Source organism: Stenella coeruleoalba (assembly GCF_951394435.1).
Source record: "Stenella coeruleoalba genome assembly, chromosome: 19".
In the NCBI taxonomy this organism is placed as follows: Eukaryota; Metazoa; Chordata; class Mammalia; order Artiodactyla; family Delphinidae; genus Stenella; species Stenella coeruleoalba.
The window spans coordinates 34,362,895-34,382,015 of NC_137165.1; the positions used below are offsets into that span (position 1 = coordinate 34,362,895).

The 19,121-nt window shown below is 53.6% G+C and overlaps 1 protein-coding gene across 3 annotated transcripts; it reads left to right on the forward strand.

Annotated features, from left to right (window-relative positions):
* Positions 1-28: 28 nt before the first annotated feature.
* MRM1 (mitochondrial rRNA methyltransferase 1) lies at positions 29-4,314 on the forward strand. Of its 3 annotated transcripts, XM_079905029.1 has the most exons (7): positions 384-634; positions 748-947; positions 1,149-1,242; positions 3,061-3,193; positions 3,296-3,415; positions 3,645-3,806; positions 4,047-4,314. In XM_079905029.1, the coding sequence occupies exons 1-7, from the start codon at positions 515-517 to the stop codon at positions 4,142-4,144; spliced, it is 927 nt and encodes a 308-aa protein (XP_079761155.1). In that variant the 5' UTR covers positions 384-514; the 3' UTR covers positions 4,145-4,314. The 3 variants fall into 3 exon arrangements, with proteins under 3 accessions (XP_079761153.1, XP_079761154.1, XP_079761155.1); XM_079905027.1 differs by having other exon boundaries at positions 29-947; XM_079905028.1 differs by having other exon boundaries at positions 29-947; positions 3,620-4,314.
* The last annotated feature ends 14,807 nt before the right edge of the window (positions 4,315-19,121 follow it).

Below are 19,121 nucleotides of genomic sequence, written 5' to 3' on the forward strand. Positions count from 1 at the left end.
CTCCTGGGACCTTGAAGGGTGCAGAACGCAGCCCACAGTAGGGTCAGCTCCCCGGCGAGCACCCCTCGGGCCAGTGACTGAGCGGTGGAAGTCGTCGCTCAGCCGGCCCTGCAGAGGGCGCTGTGGGCATGCGCCGTGCGGCTCCAGGCCGGGGGCGGGGCCGTCCGAACGCGGAAGCAGAGTGGCTCACGTCGGGGCCGGGAGGGGCCTGTCTAGGTTCCGCGGCCGGGTTCTGGCCAGCACACGACTGGGAATCCTGGCCTTTCCTGTATCTGAGGGGGTGGGCCGGGAGCAGCCTTCGGGTCCCCTTCACCCGCTTTCGGGGCCTGAGAGCGGGCCCCGGCGGGGTTGACCACTCCTGAGGACGCAGCTGGGGCATCGACCATGGCACTGCTCTCGGCCGTCGGGGGCGCGACCTGGCATTGCTGCGGCCGCCTCCTCACGCGTCCTTTCTCCCAAGCGTCGGGGCGTGGGGAGCGGCCTGGCGGGGAGGAGCTAAGCCGCCTGCTCCTGGATGACCTGGCGCCGACTCCGCGGCCGGCCGGGGGGCTGGAGCTTCTGTTTGGCTTGTCCCCGTGTCTCCTGGCTCTGCGGGCCGCCCGCCGACGCGTGGCCCGGCTCCTGCTCCAGGCCGGTAGGTCCAGGCTGCAGGGGGAGCGGGCCGAGCTGCTGCGCGCGGCTGAGGCGCGGGACATCCCGGTTCTGCGGCCCAGTCGGCGGAAGCTGGACGTCCTGTGCCGCTACCAGGTCCACCAGGGCGTCTGCATGGAAGTGAGCCCGCTGCGGTCCCGGCCCTGGGCTGAGGCCGGGGAGGCTCGGCCGGGAGACGACCCCCAGCAGCTGTGGCTCGTCCTCGAGGGGCTACAGGATCCCCGGATTCTTGGGGCCGTGCTGCGCTCCGCTCACTTTCTCGGAGTGGATAAAGTCATCACCAGTCGGAGAAACAGGCATGGCCTCCCCTTATTCCCCGTGTGCCCCAATTTGGAGGCGCAGCCCAGTTCCTAAGCACCTTGACTCTTGGGTGGTCCCTCAGCCAGGCCTCCCCAACGCCAAAATTCTCACCCCTAACTCTTGGGGCCTGGGGGGAGGGCACGGCACCGGGCTTGAGATCACCCAGCCTCATACGGTGGCATGGGGAAACCTTGCAGCTGCCCGCTCAGTCCTGTAGTCAGCAAGGCCAGCGCCGGGGCTATGGAGGTGATGGACGTGTTCTCCACTGATGACCTGGCCGGTTTTTTACAGGTAATGGCGCGGAGAAGGAGGGGAGGCGGGGTGTCAGTAAAGGAGAAGAAATGAGCCAAGTTAAGTCTCTCCAAGGGCCCCCAGCTAGCAGCTGATGGACGAAAGGGAGAGAAGAGGGCGTGTTGGTATCGCTTCCTACATCCTTCTAAATCCCTTTAGGAAGAGAAAGATCCGGAGTTTTAAAAACCACACATGGTAGGACTTCCCTGGCGGTCCAGTGGTTAAGACTCCGCGCTTCAAATTCAGGGGGGGCGGGTTCCATCCGCGGTCGGAATCTAAGATCCCACACGCCCCGCGGCGCGGCCAAAAAAAAGGAAAGCACACACGCACGGAGCAGAATCTGATGTTAGGGACTTTTACTGCACTCCCTTCCGAGGCGTACGTCTTTGCGCCTCCTGCGGGTTTACGCAGTGCCTCACTGCCCAGTAAGCAGGTATTCAGTAAATGCTCAGCTGTGAGGAACAGATGGCTCCTGGTTCCTCCAGGAGGGGCGCGGCTTGAAAGGCAACCTGAACAGGGACTAGTCTATGCCCTTCCCCTCGTCCTTCCCACAAGCGAAGAAACAAAGCAACAAAAGAAACCCTCAAAACCACCACCACCACCAAAAAAACCACTTCAATACCTAAGAAGGAAGGGGCAAACCTAAGTATTAATAAAACCCCACTCCTGGTCCATACACATTTTTCTTCAGCTGTGCTTCCCTTGCTGGATACAAGGGGGCAGTACTGCCCTGTATTTAGCAGCTTCCCTGACCATCCTCTCCCAGGGCTCCCAAGTCACAGTCCTTGGATCTCTTTTCTGTATATATTCATTTCTTGTTGGCCGCATCCAATCTGATGGCTTTAAATGCCATCTATATTCGAATGCCTCCCAAACTTGTATCCCTCCTGGATCTTGCTCCTGAACCTCAGATTTACATATGTAGTTGCCTGCTCAACAGCTCTTTTTTTCTGTCTTATGGTCATTTCAAACAAGATTTCCAAATGTTCGTGTTCCTTTTGCAGACTTACCCAGCTCAATTGATGGCAACTCCTCCATGCCTTCAGTTGTTTATGCCCCAAAACCTTGGCACCCTCCTTGATTCTTCCTACTCTCACCATGTCCCACCTGTTGGCATATCCTTTTGTTTTTACCTTGATGTTATTTCCACATTCTCACCATTTCTCACCATCTCCACTGTTACCACTCTGGTCCAAGCCACCATCATCTCTAGCCTGTATCATTGCAGAAACCTAACTGGTCTGCTTGTTTCTGCTAGTGGCTCTCAACACAGGCAGAGTGATTCTGTAGAGACATAAGTCAGACCATGTTACTAGTTCTCTGCTCAAAAAACTTTCAAAGCCTTTGCATCTCTCAGAGTAAAAGCCAAAGGCCTTCCAGTGGCTTTTGAGGTCCTACCTCACGTGGCCCTTTGTTTCCTCTCCTGTCTCAGTGGCTCCCTTTCCACTGGCCACCTTGTTCTGCTGTTCCTCATGCATGCCAGGTAAGCACCCACCTCTGGGCCTTTGCACTTACTGATCTCTGCCTAGAATATTCCTCCCCCAGATGTCTACGTGGTGCTCCCTCACCTCCTTCAGGTCTGCATTCAAATGTCACTTCAGTGAGGCCTTCCCTGACCACCCTTCTACGAGGATGGGATTTGGGCCTGTTTTGTTCATTGCCTTATGCGAGTGCCTAGAACAGAACCTGCCCGTTCTAGGTGCTTAATAACTACTGACTGAATCTAGTGGCTCAGCGAGGGAATGAATATATGGGCAAGGCCGGGGCTCTGATGAAGGTTTGGTGAGCTAGAGCATGCTTTCTTCTTCCCTGTTTCAGGCCAAAGCCCGGCAGGGCTGGCTCGTGGCTGGCACGGTGGGCTGCCCGGGGCCTGAGATCTCCCTGTCTTCTGAGATCCCCATCACTAATTGCTTGGAGTTCCTCTGGGACCGGCCTACTCTTCTAGTGCTGGGTAGGTGGATGCCCCTGCTTTTCTGTGCTCAGACGTGCATTTTCTGAGTGCCTGTGTGAACAGCTGGGGCCTCCCTAACACTCTGGCCCCCGTACCCTGCAGGGAACGAGGGCTCTGGTCTGTCCCGGGAGGTGCAGGCCTCCTGCCAGCTTCTCCTTAGCATCCGGCCCGGCCGGCAGCTGCCTCCTGGACTCGAATCTCTAAATGTCTCCGTGGCTGCAGGTGAGTCTCCACTCCCCTTACTTCTCTGCCTTTAATCACACATGTACAGCTGGTTCATCCTAAACAAGTTTCTCAGTCTTTCTGTGTCTCTGTTGCTTTATGTGCCAAATGAGGAAAATACCTACATCCTCTTGAGGATGAGGCGAGGGAGTGCCTGGCACATGGTCCCTCCTCTTCTCCATCGTCGTCCTTCTGTCTGTGCAGGAATTCTTCTTCACTCCATTTGCAGCCAGAGGACGGGTTTCCCGGTGGAAGGGAAGAGAGAGCAACCTCTTCAAGGCCCCCAAGGTCCCTCGGCCTCGTCTGAAGTGCCCAGAGTGGCTCAGCACCCAGGACTGTCCTCGGGATGAGAAGAGGAGAGGCAAGACGGGGGTGACTTGGACCGTCCGAGGTGTGTGTGTGCTGTGGGGGCACACACATCCACACGCTTGAATGTGCTGGGGTCTCTTCCCTTCTTGCCTGAGTATGTGCACCCAGGCCCATGTTTAGAAACCGCTCTCCCGGGGCTGGGAGCTTTGTGGTGGAGACCAGAGGAAGTTCAGTTTCCCGTTTTGGCTTTGGACTTGCAGCTGGAGATGGCAGCTTGTTAATTTCCAGGCTGTGCTGGGACAGAGCGTCTCTTTCTTTCCAGGCCCTGCCTGGAAGTCAAGGGGAAGTTCAGACATCAGAAGGGAATCAAGCGGCCCAGTCCAGGGGTCCTCTTCCTCTTGGACCAGCGTGAGAATGTAGAGGGAAGCCTGGGGCTCTCTTGCGGGCCAGACAGGTGCAAATCCAGGCTCAAACCCTGCCCAACTGGGGCCTTGCGCACGTGGCTTCATCTTTTTGTGTCTCGGGGCCCTTGTCTCCACCTCTCTCACAGGGCTGTTGTGAGAATCCAATAAAACATCACCTGGTATCCGGCAGGCCCTCAACCAGTGAGCCATTATATCTGATTTCTCCATTAGGTGGCAGCCTCGCTCTTTGGTCCATAGTCTTCAGGCCACTTTCACAGCCACCTGGGGAGATTCCTGGCTGTGGCCCTCCCCGCCCCCCCCCACCCACCCCCCCCCCCCCCCCCCGAGAGGCAGGGGAACGATTAACAAATATCTCTCACCCTACTGGCCCACCAATAACCCCCATGGGTGAGTCATCAGTCAGTCTGCCTCTGTGGAGGGACCCGCTGAACCAGAGCCTTGGCCTTTGATTCTGGGAGGTGGTGAGGACCTCGCAGCATTGCTGTTTATTGTACAACCCAGACAACTTTGGTACTCCTCCCTCAGGGTCCCACAAGTGGAGCAGAGGCCACTAGGATAAGTAACTTAGAGCAGTGTTGGCTGCACATTGGAACCACCTGGCAAACTTTAAAAAACAAGTGACACTGGGGACCCACCCCTCCCAGCCTGATGTAATTGGTCAGTGTGCAACATGAACATCTGAATTTTTAAAGCTTCCCAGATGGGTTTCATGTGCAGCCCAGACTGGGAACCACTAGTTTTCTCAGCCTCAGCAATACTGACGTTCTGGGCTGGGTAACTGTTGTGAAGGCCTGTCCTGTGCATTGTAGGACGTTTAGCAGCATCTCTGGCCTCTGCCCAGAGGCCCAGATGCTGGTAGCACCCTTCTTCCCCTAGTTGTGACAACCAAAAATGTCTCCAGACACTGCCACGTGTCCCCTGGGGGACAGAATCGCTCCTGGTTGAGAACCAGTGCTCTGGAGCATGGATCTGGAGGACAGCAGCCCTAGGTGTGGACCCCGATGCTGTGTGACGTTGGCCATTTCATTACCCACCTGTGCCTCAGCCCCCTTCTCCGTCAAAGGGGGATAATCGTACCTTCTTGGGTGGCCGGGAGGATATAGAGGGTGATAGGAACTGAGTGCCTTACATATCATAGGTGCTTGGTAAGTAGTACTGCTCTTTCTCTGTGGGATGGATTTATCTTGGAATTCTAATGGTGATGCCAGTTTAGAAAGACATTTGAATTTGTTTTAAAAATGCCTTAGATGGCTTTAAATTCAAAGTTATTCCTCTCAAGAAGGAGGAAGAAATCCCTTCATAAACGCCATAGATCTCCATTGCCCGGGTGCCCCCTTGAGCTCTGTCCCTGACTGCCACACAGGCTCTGACCTCTGCTGGCACGTGTCCATCTTGGGTGTACTGCACCACCTCCCATATCCCTGCTGCACTCTTGACCAAGAGCCTAGTGTGGTTTTTAACTGTGGCTGTGCCTTAGTGTCCTGGGATCAGGGAGTGGGTGGGTGGAGGCATCACTTTAATAGTCCAGGTGCCCAGAGGCACCAGGCTGATTGGATTGGCATCTCTGGGGAAGGTGTCAGGCACCAGCATTTCTTAAGAGTTCCCCAGCTGATGCCAGCGTGCAACCAGTTCGAGAATCACTGGCTCTCAAACCACCTGCAGGTGTCCAGCTGCTTCCACATCATTCACACCTATGCTTTTGAGTGCACGCCTGAGAGTTTGGGCCAGGCAACCTTTCACCTGTCCCCAAGGTTCTTCAGAAGATGCTGGATCCAGCCCTGACTCTGTGGCTTCCTATCTGGATGGTGTCTTGGTCTCCTCATCTGTAAAATAGGGGTAGTGCCATCACTACCTGCTCCAGCTACCCCCTCCCCAATAGGGAGGTTGTAAAAATAAAAAGTATTCTGTAAACTACAGGGCTGTGCACCCCAAGACTGGCACATGATAATACAAACCTGGATGTGAGGGTTCAGTTTATGTGTCAATCTGACTGGGCCATGGGGTGACTGGATATTTGGTCAAACATTATTCTCGGTGGTTCTGTGATGGTGTGTTTGGATGAGATTAGCATTTAAATTGGTAGACTGAGTAAAGCAGATTGCCCTCCCCAGTGTGATGGGCCTTATCCAATCAGTTGAAGATCCGAATAGAACAAAAAGGCTGACCCTTCTGCAAGTAAGAGAATTCTCCCTGCTTTTTGGAGCTGAAACATGGCCTCTTCCTGGGTCTCGAGCTGGCTGGCCTTCAGATGGGGACTACATCATCAGCTCTTCTGGGTGTCTAGCCCCACCGTGCAGAACTTGGGGCTTGTCAGCCTCTATAGTCACATGACCCAATTCCTTATAACATACATAGTGTGTACCTGTATGTGGATGTTTATATTTATATATATCCTACTGGTTCTGTTTCTCTGGAGAACCCAGACTAATAGACCTGATGAAAACAAACTGAGGTGTCCTGGTGCTCCCCTGCATGTGTGGGTACAGAATTTAGTTCTGCTCTCTAGAACTAAACCCAGCATGGAACCTAGAAGTTGGGGTTTGGTGTCCTTGGGGTCCAGAGCCCCCTCCTTCCCACGGACTCCTCCGTGGTGTCTGGAACCCTATCTAACCTGCCTTGGGCCTGCTGTCATCAGCTTTCTGATTCCCAGTGGTCTGGGCCACCTAGAGGGCCACTCCCCTGGGCAAACAGCCAGGCCCAGGCGGCTCCTCCCTGCTTCACCCCCTGGGCAGCAGGCTGGCTGCACTCTGGGAAGACAGGTTCACTTGGACCAAAGGGAACTGAGGCCCTAATTACCTGCCAGGTACACACAGGTGTGCAGTTATGTCATGCAAACCAGGCACTCCCAAGACGAGGAAAGTGCACCTGAGGCCCTAAGGCCGAGGATGAGGCCTGCTTCTCTTAGCACGTGGCCTCTGGTGCTGGCTTCATAGAGGCTGCTCAGCTCAGCAAGCGCGGTTAAAAGCCCAGGAGCTGGGGTGGCTGTGGCCATGGGTATGAAGGGCGGCAGGGACGGGATGCAGCCAGAGGAGAGCACGGTGGTGGCTGAGAACGTGACCTTGGCTATTCAGCAGTGTTTGCTTTGAGTTCCAAGTCTGACCCTTGCTAGTGGTGTAAATGCGGACCTGTCCTTTAACTTTTCCAAGCCTTGGTTTTCCTCATCTGTAAATGGGGACAGTAGTGTCCACCTTGGACGATCGTGGTATGGATCATTATGAGACAGTGCACGTAAAGCCCTCAGCCCCACGCCCTCAGGCTTCAAGGTGTTCTCACAGCACCTGGGGGCCAACCTAGAGGTCAGGGCACTGGGCTCTGCCCTCCTACCAACCTGGCCTCAATTTCCCCATAGGCTCTAGGGCCCCTTTCAGCTGCAATACACAATGGTTTACCGCCAAGAACAGAGGGAGTTGGGGGAGGGGCGGGGGTTGAAATGACATTTGCAGGACCCTCCTTTGTCAGGGTCCCCCAGCCAAGAGGGGACAGGTCTCAGAAGGTTGGTGTTCCCAGAGCAGCTCAATTGTGGCCAGCACCCCTGCCCCCCTCCAGGGCTGGCATCTTTTTCTTTTTTTGGCAGGAGCTTAAATGGCCAGTACCCTCCCCCAGGCTGGGGTCCTAAACTCGACCCCCTCCCCACTCCTGCAGGGCCAGGCACCAGGGGGCCCCACAGTTTGCAAATGTAATCAACCTTGAGGTCTCTGGCTTCCACAGGTGCAGTTAGCATGCCCATCTGCTAATCCCTGATTAATGATGTTTACAAACATGGGACTCCACTCTCAGAGCTGCTCAGCCCCTCCCTCCTGGGCCGGGAGGCAGGGGTCTTCCTAGCACCCCCAGCCCACTACTTCAGGCCTCCCCAGCCAGCACCTCTCTCCATCCCCTTCCCCAGGCAGTGAGCAGAGCTGGAGGTCCTTCCTCAGAGCCCCCTGGCCCAACTCTTACTGCGCACAGATGGAAAAGGGACCCAGCGAGAGTGCCCAGGGAGGCTGGGATCCTGCTCTTCTTTCTTCCCAGTTCTGGAACTTCCAGGACACACGGTGTTGCCTTTACTCACCAGGCCGGCTCTAGCCCCGGGACCACACACACATAACTCCCTTCGTGGAGGTGTGGGCCGGTCCCCAGTGCCCCAAGGATTGGCCTTCCCAGCCTCTCCCCAGACACCCCTCCCACCTTCCTGCTGAGGACTGTGTGGGTCTGGTCAGAGGCCCGGTGGCGAAAGCGTTAGGAACACACTTCTTAGGGAACTATATTCAATGTCCTGGGATAATCCATAATGGAAAAGAATATGGGAAAGAATTTGCTGTACAGCAGGAATTAACACAACATCGTAAATCAACTCTACATCAATTAAAAAAAAGAAAACAAAATCACACACTTCTGAATCAGACATTCCTGGGTCCAAATATTGGGTCCAAATATTGGCCTCAGGCCAATCACTTAACTTGATTGAAGCGCAGTTTCTTCATCTGTGAAATGGAGATAGGAACAGTACCTATCATAGAGGTCACTGTGAGCATTAACGACTGGATGTATAAAAAGGACTTAGCCCGGTGCCGGCGACACAGTAGGTGCTCAATAAATGTGAGCTTTTTTATGTCAGTGAAAGTAATGACAATGATAAGAATAATGATGATGATGATCAAAGGAGGCATTAGAGGCCACAGAGATGCCCAAGGAGTCCCCCTCTCTGGGGAGAAGGGCAGGTCCCAGCTCATTACTGGTGGGGGCTGGGTGGAGGTGTCAGATTGGAATCACTCCTGGGTCTATTCGCAGCTTCTCTGTTTCATTAACACCTCCCTGGTGGTCTTCAGCTCATCCTGCTGGGGGAGGTGCCTCCTAGAGCTCCCCGCTCCCCACTCCTGGGTCTGTGTTCAGACCCACATACAGAGTTTTATGTGGGAGAGGGGTGTCCACTGGCTTGGAGGCTGTCACTGTCCCCTCCCCCCAAGGTCCTGGGGGCCTGGTCAGGGGGTGTAGCACCTGAGGCTGCCCCTTCCTCTCCCCTCCCCCAGCAACCTCTCATCCCCACTGCAACCCAGCCTGGCCGCTTCTTCCTTCCTTTTGAATCTCGAATCTCCCGTGACTCGATGTGAACACAGCTTGATCTTGGGTTCGCATCCTGACCCACCTCTTCCTAGCTGGATGATCTAAGGCAAGTGGCCGTCCTCTAGGACATCTATTCAGTTCTGTAAAATGGGGACACGATACTCACAGCCTGGTAAATTGTTAAACTCTCTACAATGGCAGTCGTTGTTGTTATTTTACAGGGAACAACAACTGCTCTCAGAATTATCATTTTAAACCGCAGGACTTTGTTTAGCCAACTGGGGTAGGGGAGCAGGGCCAGAGCCCCGAGGACCATTAGGTTCAAAGAAGCAGGAAAGGGTGTGAACTTTGCCCCAGTTAATTGTCCCAGTTTCCTCCCCAGACTGGGAAAGGGAGTGGGGCTGGTCATTGAATTGGGTCTGGGAGATTTATACCTCGGGCTCTGGGAAGGCTGCTTCTAAACAAGGTTCCCCTCCACTACACTCCAAGAAGGATTCTTATGGAAATACCTGTCCTTCGCCCCCTGCGTGCCCTCTCTGTCACAATATTTCATTTCAGAGGACACCCTTTGCCAACTGCGGCGGGCCGGGAGGAGGGGCTGGGCCCGGGCTTCCCACCCCCCGCCCCCAAACTCAGCAGTCTGGCTGAACTTGGCCCCTTCTGCGTCCTCCTGCTACCTCTGCACCCCTACCCTGGTCCGCCTCAGACACCCTGCTTTTTGCTGACGTTTGTGGGTGTCAGAAGGGAGACCCTAAAAAGTGGTACCTTTTGTGGTTTATCTGTCACCTCAAAAAAACGTCAGTGGGCTGAACAGTTTCCTTCAGAAAGAAGAAAATGAGACACAAGTCAGCGAACGAGGGAGACAGTAAGACAGTGGGCTTGGTCCCTTCTCGCAAGCAGCCTCACAGCCCTCCCCGCAGGCCTCCGCAGACACTAAGCCCCTCCCACTGCCTAGGAACACCCACTCCCCTCCTTTAGACTCTGGGGCAGGAGTTATTTAGCTTTACTCCTTTTGTATTCCTGGGTCCCAGCACAGGGCCAGGCACATACTGGGGGTTTAAAAACCATGAATGAACAAGCAAATAGGTCCTGAGATGGGAGACTAATTGCCTCCCCCTCCTCTTCTCTATGGTGGGGTGGGGGGCAAATCAGCATGTTTCCAGCTGGTCCTGACCTTTCACCTTTCAGAGGAGGCAAGATGCAAATGGTCCTCCAGCCACAGCTGCTCTTGATTCTCTGAAACAAAGAAGCTAATCGAGGGCTGAGGGGATGCTCTGTAGAACCCCTCAGCCCTCAGCCCTGCTGAGACCCATCTGCATCCAGGCCTTGCACAGATGCCCCTCCCGTAGATGGGGGTACTAGCTGCAGGTCAGGCACTGCCAGGGGCTGGATCTTGTTTAAGTCAGAGCCCTGAGACCCATACACATACACAACAGTCTCGCCATGGTGAGTATGGGACCCGCAAGCGGTGTGCTGGCAGCAGGGTGATGATGATGATTATGATGATGATGATGGTGGAGATGGGACGGATGTTTATTACGTATGTGCCACGCGCTAGCAGTTTTACGTGCCTCATCTCCGTTAATCCTTAGGATGCTTTGGGGTGGGCACTGTTACTACCTTTGGTTTATAGACAGGAAATGGACCCTGAGGGGTTGAGTAACTGGCCCAGGGTCCTGGTGTGGCAGTCCGAAGGGTTTGGGAGGGAGGGAAGGAGGGAAGGGAGAGAGGGTGGGGAGCTGGGGTTGGCAGGAGAGGACCTGCAGCCCAAGCGTCCGCTAGGAGGCTGCCGCTCAGGAGGCCAAGCCACATCTGCACACAGCCACCCTCCCTCACCCCAACACCAGGCCCCTCCCCCATGCAGCACCCCACCCTGTCTCCCCACTCCACCTCTTCCCAACCATCTCGACAAGCTCTCAGTGGGTCATCCCAGTGCGGGAGCACCTCCACCAGCTCCCGGCTCAGTTGTGGGTGTTATGCTCAGGCTGGGAAGCCAGAGTGACAGCCCAGGGCTGCTGTGGGTGGCATGTGTCCTAGAGACACCCAGACTTGGGTTTAAATCCTGGCTCTGCTCCCACATCTAAAGGCTCAGGCCTTAGCTGAGTTTCTGAACCTCTCAGCTTAGTTTCCTCCCTGTAAAATGGTGCCCAAACTGGCTTTCTCCCAGGGGTGTGCTGGGGCTTGAGAGAAAATGCCCTGGGCACAAGGTAAGCCTTCAGAACTCCTCCTTGCCCCCCTCTTCTGTCTCTCTTGGGGGCCTCCCTCTGTGTCAGCCTCTTTACCCTTCTTAGCTCAGGGTCTGGTTGTTTCTCTCCTTCTCAGCTCTGCCTCTGTTTTCTGATGAACTCCATCCTGTCTGCCTGTCACTGGGGGTCCCTGTTGCTGCCCCCTCTCTGGGGCTGTGTCTCCACATCCTGTATGTCCCTCTCTTTTCCTCTCCTCTGGCTCTACCCTGTAGGGCAGATCGATGGCAGCCGCTAGTTATCGATTGGGGTGGGCATCCAAGTGTTATCGATTATCGATTGGGGTGGGCATCCAAGTGTGGCTGCTGGAGGCCAACATTGACGGACAGGATCGGTGCCCAGGCTGATGGAGTGGCATTGGAGAACCTGGGGCTGCAAGGCAAGAAGGGCTCCCACCTCTCCTGCCAGGACCTGGGAGTGGGAGTCCTTAAAGCTGCAGACCCTGCCGCTAGGATGGGAATAGAGGGCGGGGCAGAGGGCCTCTGAGGACAGACAGCCAAGGCTTAGCTCATGCTGTCATTTAACAAGTATTTATTGAGCATCTACTATATGCCAGCTGGGGATACAGCAGTGAGTGAGTCAGCAAAAATCAATAAGTAAAATTATATAGTGTGTTATGCAAGAAATAGAGCAGGGGAAGGGGGATGGAAGTACAGTTTGGGGGAAGGCTCCATTTTGAATAGTGTAGTTAGGGATAGGCCCCCTTGAAAAGGTGACCTTTATGCAAAGACCTGAAGAAAGAGAAGGGGTGAGCCCTCTGAGAGCATTCTGGGCAGTGAAAACACCAAGTATGAGCAGAGACCCTCTGGTGGGGGCAGGCTTGGTGTGCTCTAGGCTCCCAAGGAGGTTGGTGGTGGAGTGAGGAATAAGGAGAGCAGGAGGAAATGGGTGGGAGGGAGAATGGGGGGGGGTGGGTAGGCGCGTGCATGGCTGGGGGTGGACAGTCAGTCCAGGGCTGTCAGCTGCCCCAGCTCCAATCTGAGAGGTCCGAGCAGCTCCCACACAAGGGTAGCTTCTAGAATATGATTCTGATGCTCCAGCCATGCCCGGAGGTTTTGTTTGTTTGTTTTGGGGGGGGGTTTTGTTCTTTTTTTGTTTATGTTTTGGTTTTTAACTGAAGTATACTTGGTTTACAACAGTGTGTTAGTTTCAGGTATACAGCGCAGTGGTTCAGTGATACATATATATGTGTGTGTAGGTATATATTCTTTTCCCTTATAAGTTATTACAAAATATTGAGTATAGTTCTCTGTGCTATAAAGTAGGTCCTGTTGGTTATCTAGTTTATATATAGTAGTGTGTATATGTTAATCCCATCCTCCTAATTTATCCCTCCGACGGTGACCACGTTCGAGGTCCTTCATGGGCCTTGTCAATCAGATAATGCTCATAGCAACCCTCTCAGTAAGAATCTCTCAGTCCTTGGTGAGTTGGGGAGACTGAGGCTCAGAGACATTTGGCAACTTGCCCCGGGTCATGCAGCTAGGAAACGGCAGCGCTGGGACTCAAACCCAGTTTTGTCTAATTCCCAAATCTTTGCTTTTTCCTTCTTTTTTGCCTACCACCTTAACCGTTTTTAAGCGTACAGTTCAGTAGTTAAGTATATTCACATTGTTGTGCAACAGATCTGTGGAGCTTTCCGTCTCACAGAATTGAAACTCTACACCCATTAAACAACTCCCCACCTCCTCTCCCCACCACCATTCTATTTTCTGTTTCTGTGATTTTGACAACTTTACTCATATATGTGGAATCATATAGTATTTTTTTTTATGACTGGCTTGTTTCATTTAGCATAATGTCTTCAAGGTTCATCCATGTAGCATGTGATAGGATTTCCTTCCTCCTTAAAGGCTGAATAATATTCCATAGTATGTATATACCACCTTTTGTTTATCCATTCATCGGTTGATGGACACTTGGTTTGCTTCCATCTCTTGGCTATTGTTGAATAGTGCTGCCATGAACACGACGAGTGTGCAAATCTCTTTGAGGTTCTGTTTTTAATTCTTATGGATATACCCCTAGAAGCGTGATCGCTCGATTATATGGTAGCTCTGTTTTTAATTTTTTGAGAAACCATCATACTGTTTTCCACAGTGGCCGCACCATTTTACAATCCCCCTGACAGTGCATGAGGGTTCCTGTTTCTCCAGATCCTCACCAACACTTGTTATTTTCTGTTTGTTTGTTTTTGATAGTAGCCATTCTGATGGGTGTGAGGTGATATCCCACTGTGGGTTTGATTTGTGTTTCCCTAATGATTAGTGATGTTGAGCGTCTTTTTTTTTTTTTTTTTGGCTGCACCAGGCGGCATGTGAGATCTTAGTTCCCCGACCAGGGATCGAACCCGCGCCCCCTGCATTGGAAGCGCAGAGGTTTAACCACTGGACCCCCAGGGAAGCCCCTGAGCGTCTTTTCATATGCTTGTTGCCATTTGTAAATCATCTTTGGGGAAATGTTTATTCAAGTCCTTTGCCCAATTTTTAACTGTGTTATTTTTTTGTTGATGTTGTTGAGTTGTAGTTCTTCATATATTTTGAATATTAATCCCTCATCAGATAGTGATTTGCAATTATTCTCTCCCATTCTGTAGGCTGCTTTTCACTCTATTGATTGTGTCCTCTGATGCACAGAAGTTTTACATTAAAAAATTTTTTTAATGTCATTTTTATACAAATTTTAATAGATTACTTTCCTTTTAGAGTATTACAAAATAGTGGCTATATTCCCTGTGCTGTACAATACATCCTTGAGCCTATTTTGCACCCAGTAGTTTGTACCTCCCACTCCCCCATTCCTAGACTACCCTCTCCCCTCACTGGTAACCACTAGTTTGTTCTCTATATCTGAGTCTGCTTCTTTTATGCAATATCACTAGTTTGTTATAGAAGTTTTAAATTTTGATGTAGTCTCATTCATCTATTTTTTCTTTTATTGCCTGTGCTTTTGGTGTCATATCCAAGAATCCATTGCCACTCCTCTCTGCAGTCAACAATTCTGCTGACACCTTTGGGTGGGTGGGTGGGTGGGAGGGAATAGGGAAGGACAGTTTGCAACAGTTGAGGGAATGAGGAAGTGTTTAGCCAGGAGAGTGGAAGCACGTGGGTGGTAGTGGTAGGAGCAGTGGCCGTAGTATTCAAATTACAGAAGCGCTTTCTTGGAGCAGAGCAATGACCCAGAGGGCAGGATTGGGCCCAGTAGGAGGCTCGGGGAGTCAGATAGCAGCTCAATCTAACAGGATTACAGAGGTTGAATGGGGTACTTTGGAGGTAGTGAGCTCCCCGTCACTGGAGGAGTGCAAGCATTCAGATGACCACTCAGGCGGGATGTGGCACAGGGGCTTCAGGCACATGATGTTAAGGTTGGGTTGTTGGCCTCTGATCCCTTCTATGATTCAGTAAGGAAGGAGGGAACTTCAGCCTGTGGGGTGGGGTAGACAGGATTCCACCTGACAAGTGTCCTCTCTTCTGTGTCCGGGGAAGTCTTGTAATTTGGGCTTGAGCTGTGGAGGAGATTCCCTGAGTTCCCGTCACCCTGGAGCCTGAATCCAAGCTCTGACCTGGATGGCCCAAGGATCTTGGAGCCCTGGGCTGGAAGAGGAGAAGAGAGGTGAAGATGTGGCACCTTCATCACCTGCGAGGTGCTGCTAACGAGCAGAATGAATTGAGGGAACACAGACTTCAGGGCCTGGCAGACCTTGGTCCGGTGCTGCCTTGGGCACTTGCAGCCTGGGTGGCTGTGGGCAATTTCTTTAACTTCTGTGATCCTCCCTTTCCTCAGCTGAGCAAGGGGCCATTGCCTCTCTTGCAGGGTTTTCTGCAGAATGACGATAAGTGCCTGGAGGCTGGCTGGTGCTCCATAATTGCCTTTCACCACCCTCCAAAGCCAATGACCTTGAGTGGGCTGTACGACCACCACCCTCCGGTGCTGCTTCCCACTGTTCTTGGCCTTGGCCAGCCCCTCTGACCCGGGAGGACCTCGGCCCCTCATTCCTTCTGAGGCTGGGAATCCACACTCCTGGATCCAGATCCAGAACCCAGCCTGGCCATTGGAGACGCCCAAGCCGGCCCAGGGGCCCACTCAGCCTGGTTGGGTGGGGCTGGATGGCAGCCTCATCTCCCCTCTGTTGGTCCTCTGTCAATGCCTGTCCTGATGTCTACTGGCCCTGGAGCCTCCTCAGGGCTGGTTGCCTGGTCCCTCCCAGCCCTGCAAGCTGTGCCTGGGCCCATCTCCTTGTATGCTGTACCCAGAGATCCCCCATGTAACCCCCAGCCCAGCACCCACCATTGGGGCAAAAAATCAAATCTCATTAAAGGCCATTGATTTTCCTGCAAATTTGCTGCTAGTACACTTTGAGGATTCTTAAGCGGGTGAGAGGACTGGAGAGCTGTCCGCCAGAGCCCCCAGCCCACTCTTGCCCTTCAGCACAGCGAGGTTCTGGATATGCCACTGATTTCTGGGGAGGGAGTCATTTCTCTGTCTGGCTGCCCCCATCTTCCTACAAGGCTGGGGCAGAGGGGTGTGTGTTTCTGTTTGTGTATGTCCGTCTTTGTGTGTCAGTGTGTGATTTTGGGTGTCTGTGTGTGTCCCTGGGTGTTGGTGGTGTGTCTCTGTGCATCTTTGTGTCCATTTGTCTCTGTATCTGTGTATATATCTAAATGTGTGTGTGTGTGTGTGTGTGTGTGTGTGTGACTGCAGCAGGGGATATGAGCTTGGCTGGCAGTTGAACTCCTGATGCTCTGCTGCCCATGAACCAGGCAGCCTGGGGAAGGGACTTGACTTGGGGTAAACCCAGGATATGGATCTAGATCCTCCCAGGGGCCAAGGGCTGGGAGGGCTCTGAATGGGGCATAGGCTTCCCTGTCCTCTCCTACCTACCCCTGCTGCCCCTTTGTCATCTTGGAAATGGGACACCTTGCTGGCTTTGTTGGGGCGTTAGATTTGCGGTTTGGGGCGCTGGTAGAAAAGATTCACAGCCTGATGTTAGGGGGCAGTGCATGAATTCTTCCCTCCCCTCCCTTCCCCCTGAACTAAGAGCCCCAGGTAAATGTTTAGAGTTGAATGGACATATATGCACCTGGTGAGTCTGGAGAGAGTGGATTAGGAGAGAAGTTTGGGCAGGGAGGGTGCCAGGGAGAGGGTGGGCACAGAGGGCATTTCTGTCTGCCGGGGCCATGTTCCTAGCGCAACATCCAACATCAAGGATGGCCTCAATGGGGGTAAAGGTCACCCAGGGCCCTTTGGCCTTTGTGGGGTGAAGTGGCTTATGGCCTGACTGTAGGCTGGGCCATTGGCCTCTAGCCCACCTGCCAGGGGCAGAGGTCAGCCGTGGTGCTGGACTGGCCTTCTAAGCCCTGGGACAAAGCTGAGAAGCCCCAGCGAGCAGCCTCGATGGGGCCTCCAACGCATTTGGGGGTGGAACGTGCCCTGGGTGTGTGCCCTCAATGAAGCCTCGCCCGCCACCTCTGCCCCAGCCCTGCACAGGCATGTCACGTGAATTCGCAGATGTGCATGTGTGTTCTCACCACGGCCTCTGCCGGGAGAGCTGGGAGCGGCTCTCCAGGTTCCGGGGACAGGCCAGATTTATGGTGCTGGGAGAAATATTTAGGCCCAAGACAGTTTGGTTGTGTTAATTATGGAAATCTAAAGATAATCTATATTTAATGCTGAATTTTGTCAAATTTGCTAAAGAATTAGGGGAGCATGTGCAAACAGTGACACTTCGATGAAGAACAAGGTGCAATTAAACTCTGAAATTTACAGTGGAATAATTGGAGAGCATGACAAATATAGTTATCAGTAGCAACTAATTAGGGGTGTGCTCGAGGTTTCTGGGCTTGATTAATCTCACCTAGATGCTAATAAGTTATGCTGGGCAGCTGATTCCCTTTGTCGCCTCCTACTTTCCACCCTGTCTCCAGAGCACTTGGGGGGCGGGAATGTGTTCTCCACCCCTGGAACAGCCTGGCCTGAAGGGGACAATGGGGACACTGGAGCTCCTCTGCTGAGACCTCTCTCCTCAGCTAAGGACGACCTGAACTCTCTGAGCCTGCCCTGCTCAGGCATCCTTGGGTCTCACTGGTTGGTAAGTTCTTCTTGGTGTCTCACTTGAGGCTTGTTGAGATTGAGGGAGTGGAAAGGGGTGCTGAGCCCCCCCTCCCCCCAGATAGATTCCATGTGCACCCTCCTCCTTCCCTCCCAGGTGTCTGCTAATCTTCCTTGCCGCTGACTGTGGCCAAGGCTTAGATCCACTGATTAAAATTTAGGCCCGAGCTGGCGCTCTTACCCGGCTGGAGTGTGGCCAGCGCCCTGGGCATTGCTGCCAGGCTCAGCTATGAACTAGAATTGTCTGCTTCCTCTCTGCCTCTCTCCTTGCCTCTGAGTCTGTTTCCTGCCCAGATGCCTCTCTGAGACCTGCTGTCCTTGTCCCCCTTCGGGGGCCCACCCTTTCCTCAGAAGTTCTCCTGTCTGCCAGGTCCCCCACTCGGGGTCCCCCAGGGCTGGTGGGGCATGGACCCCACCCTGGGCGGCCCCTCTGCTGTTTCCTGCCTTTATCAATGTCATCTGGCACAGGACAGGGACTCCGATCGTAGCCTCAGACGAGGTGGGCGCATCTAAACCGGGAAGTTGGGGGAACTGTGACATTCTTTGTGAATGTCTTCGATACGCCAGAACTCAGCATGAGTGTGTGTGAGCGTGTGTCCATGGGAGGCTGGGATCCTGACGTGGCTGGTGGAGGGACTGGGGGGTGTGCAGGAGGGGGACAGGGGTCTTGAGAATGCCTCCCCGTGGTAGCTGGGCCAGAGTGGTCCTCCTTCCGGGAGGAGGGGGCCTTGCTTCCTTGAGGCCTTGGTTTCTCTTCCTGCTTGTGGTCTGAGGAGTTTTGAGGTCAGACCCACCTGGGCTTGTGTCCCGGCCCTGGGGGTCCTGGGCTGTTCCTAACTAGGACAGGTCTTGGTTTCCTTCTTTGGAGCAGAGATAATTACTTCAGGGCACTTGCCCCACGGTCACGAGGACCTGGGGTAAAAGGTAAGGAGCTGAGCAGACCCTCAGTAAAGGGGGCTCCCTCCCTGCCCCCCTTCGTCTTTCAGGGGACTTACATAGCTCTTCAGTCAATGTTGGGGCCCTGGCTGAAGGAGGCCAGAGTGGGAAGCAGATCCTGGAGCTTCACCCTCCCCAGCACCTGCCTCCAGGCAGGAAACCCACGCAGCTTGAGGCCTGTGTGCAGTGGTTAAAAAAGGGCTTGTAAGGTCTCCAGTCAGGCCATGAGGTGTTAACTTTTGTTAATGGAAGGAGGTGGCTCCCAGAGCCTTCTTGCCTCCACTTCCTGTCCAAATGATAAGCCTAAAATGCAAATCAGATCTTTCCTGTCCTGGCTCAGAAACCTTCAATGGCGCCTCCTTGCCTCCAGGAGAAAGTGCAGACTTCCTAGCCTCAAGGTCAAAGCTATCCACAATCTGCCCCAGGCTGGTTCCCACGTCCTCTTGGGCCCCTTGAAGTCCCTTTGCTTCACCCCTTCCCCCTACCCAAACCCTCTTCCCCAAGCCCCCGTGGCACCTGACAGTCTGAAGGCTTTTACTGCGGGCGGGCGGTTTCCACTACCTGAAATGTCTTCCTTCCTGCTCCCATCCCCGGGTCCACCTTCTGGGAGACCCAGCTCAAGTCTCACTGCCCCTGGCCCCC

What these genes read in the sequence shown, in the direction of transcription:
- MRM1 (XM_079905027.1), top strand. Translation starts at nt 385, where the DNA reads ATGGCACTGCTCTCGGCCGTCGGGGGCGCGACCTGGCATTGCTGCGGC. An exon ending in ACCTGGCCGGTTTTTTACAG is followed by an intron (nt 1,243 to 3,060) that starts GTAATGGCGCGG and finishes TCCCTGTTTCAG; the next exon opens with GCCAAAGCCCGGCAGGGCTG. An exon ending in AAATGTCTCCGTGGCTGCAG is followed by an intron (nt 3,416 to 3,644) that starts GTGAGTCTCCAC and finishes CTCCATTTGCAG; the next exon opens with CCAGAGGACGGGTTTCCCGG.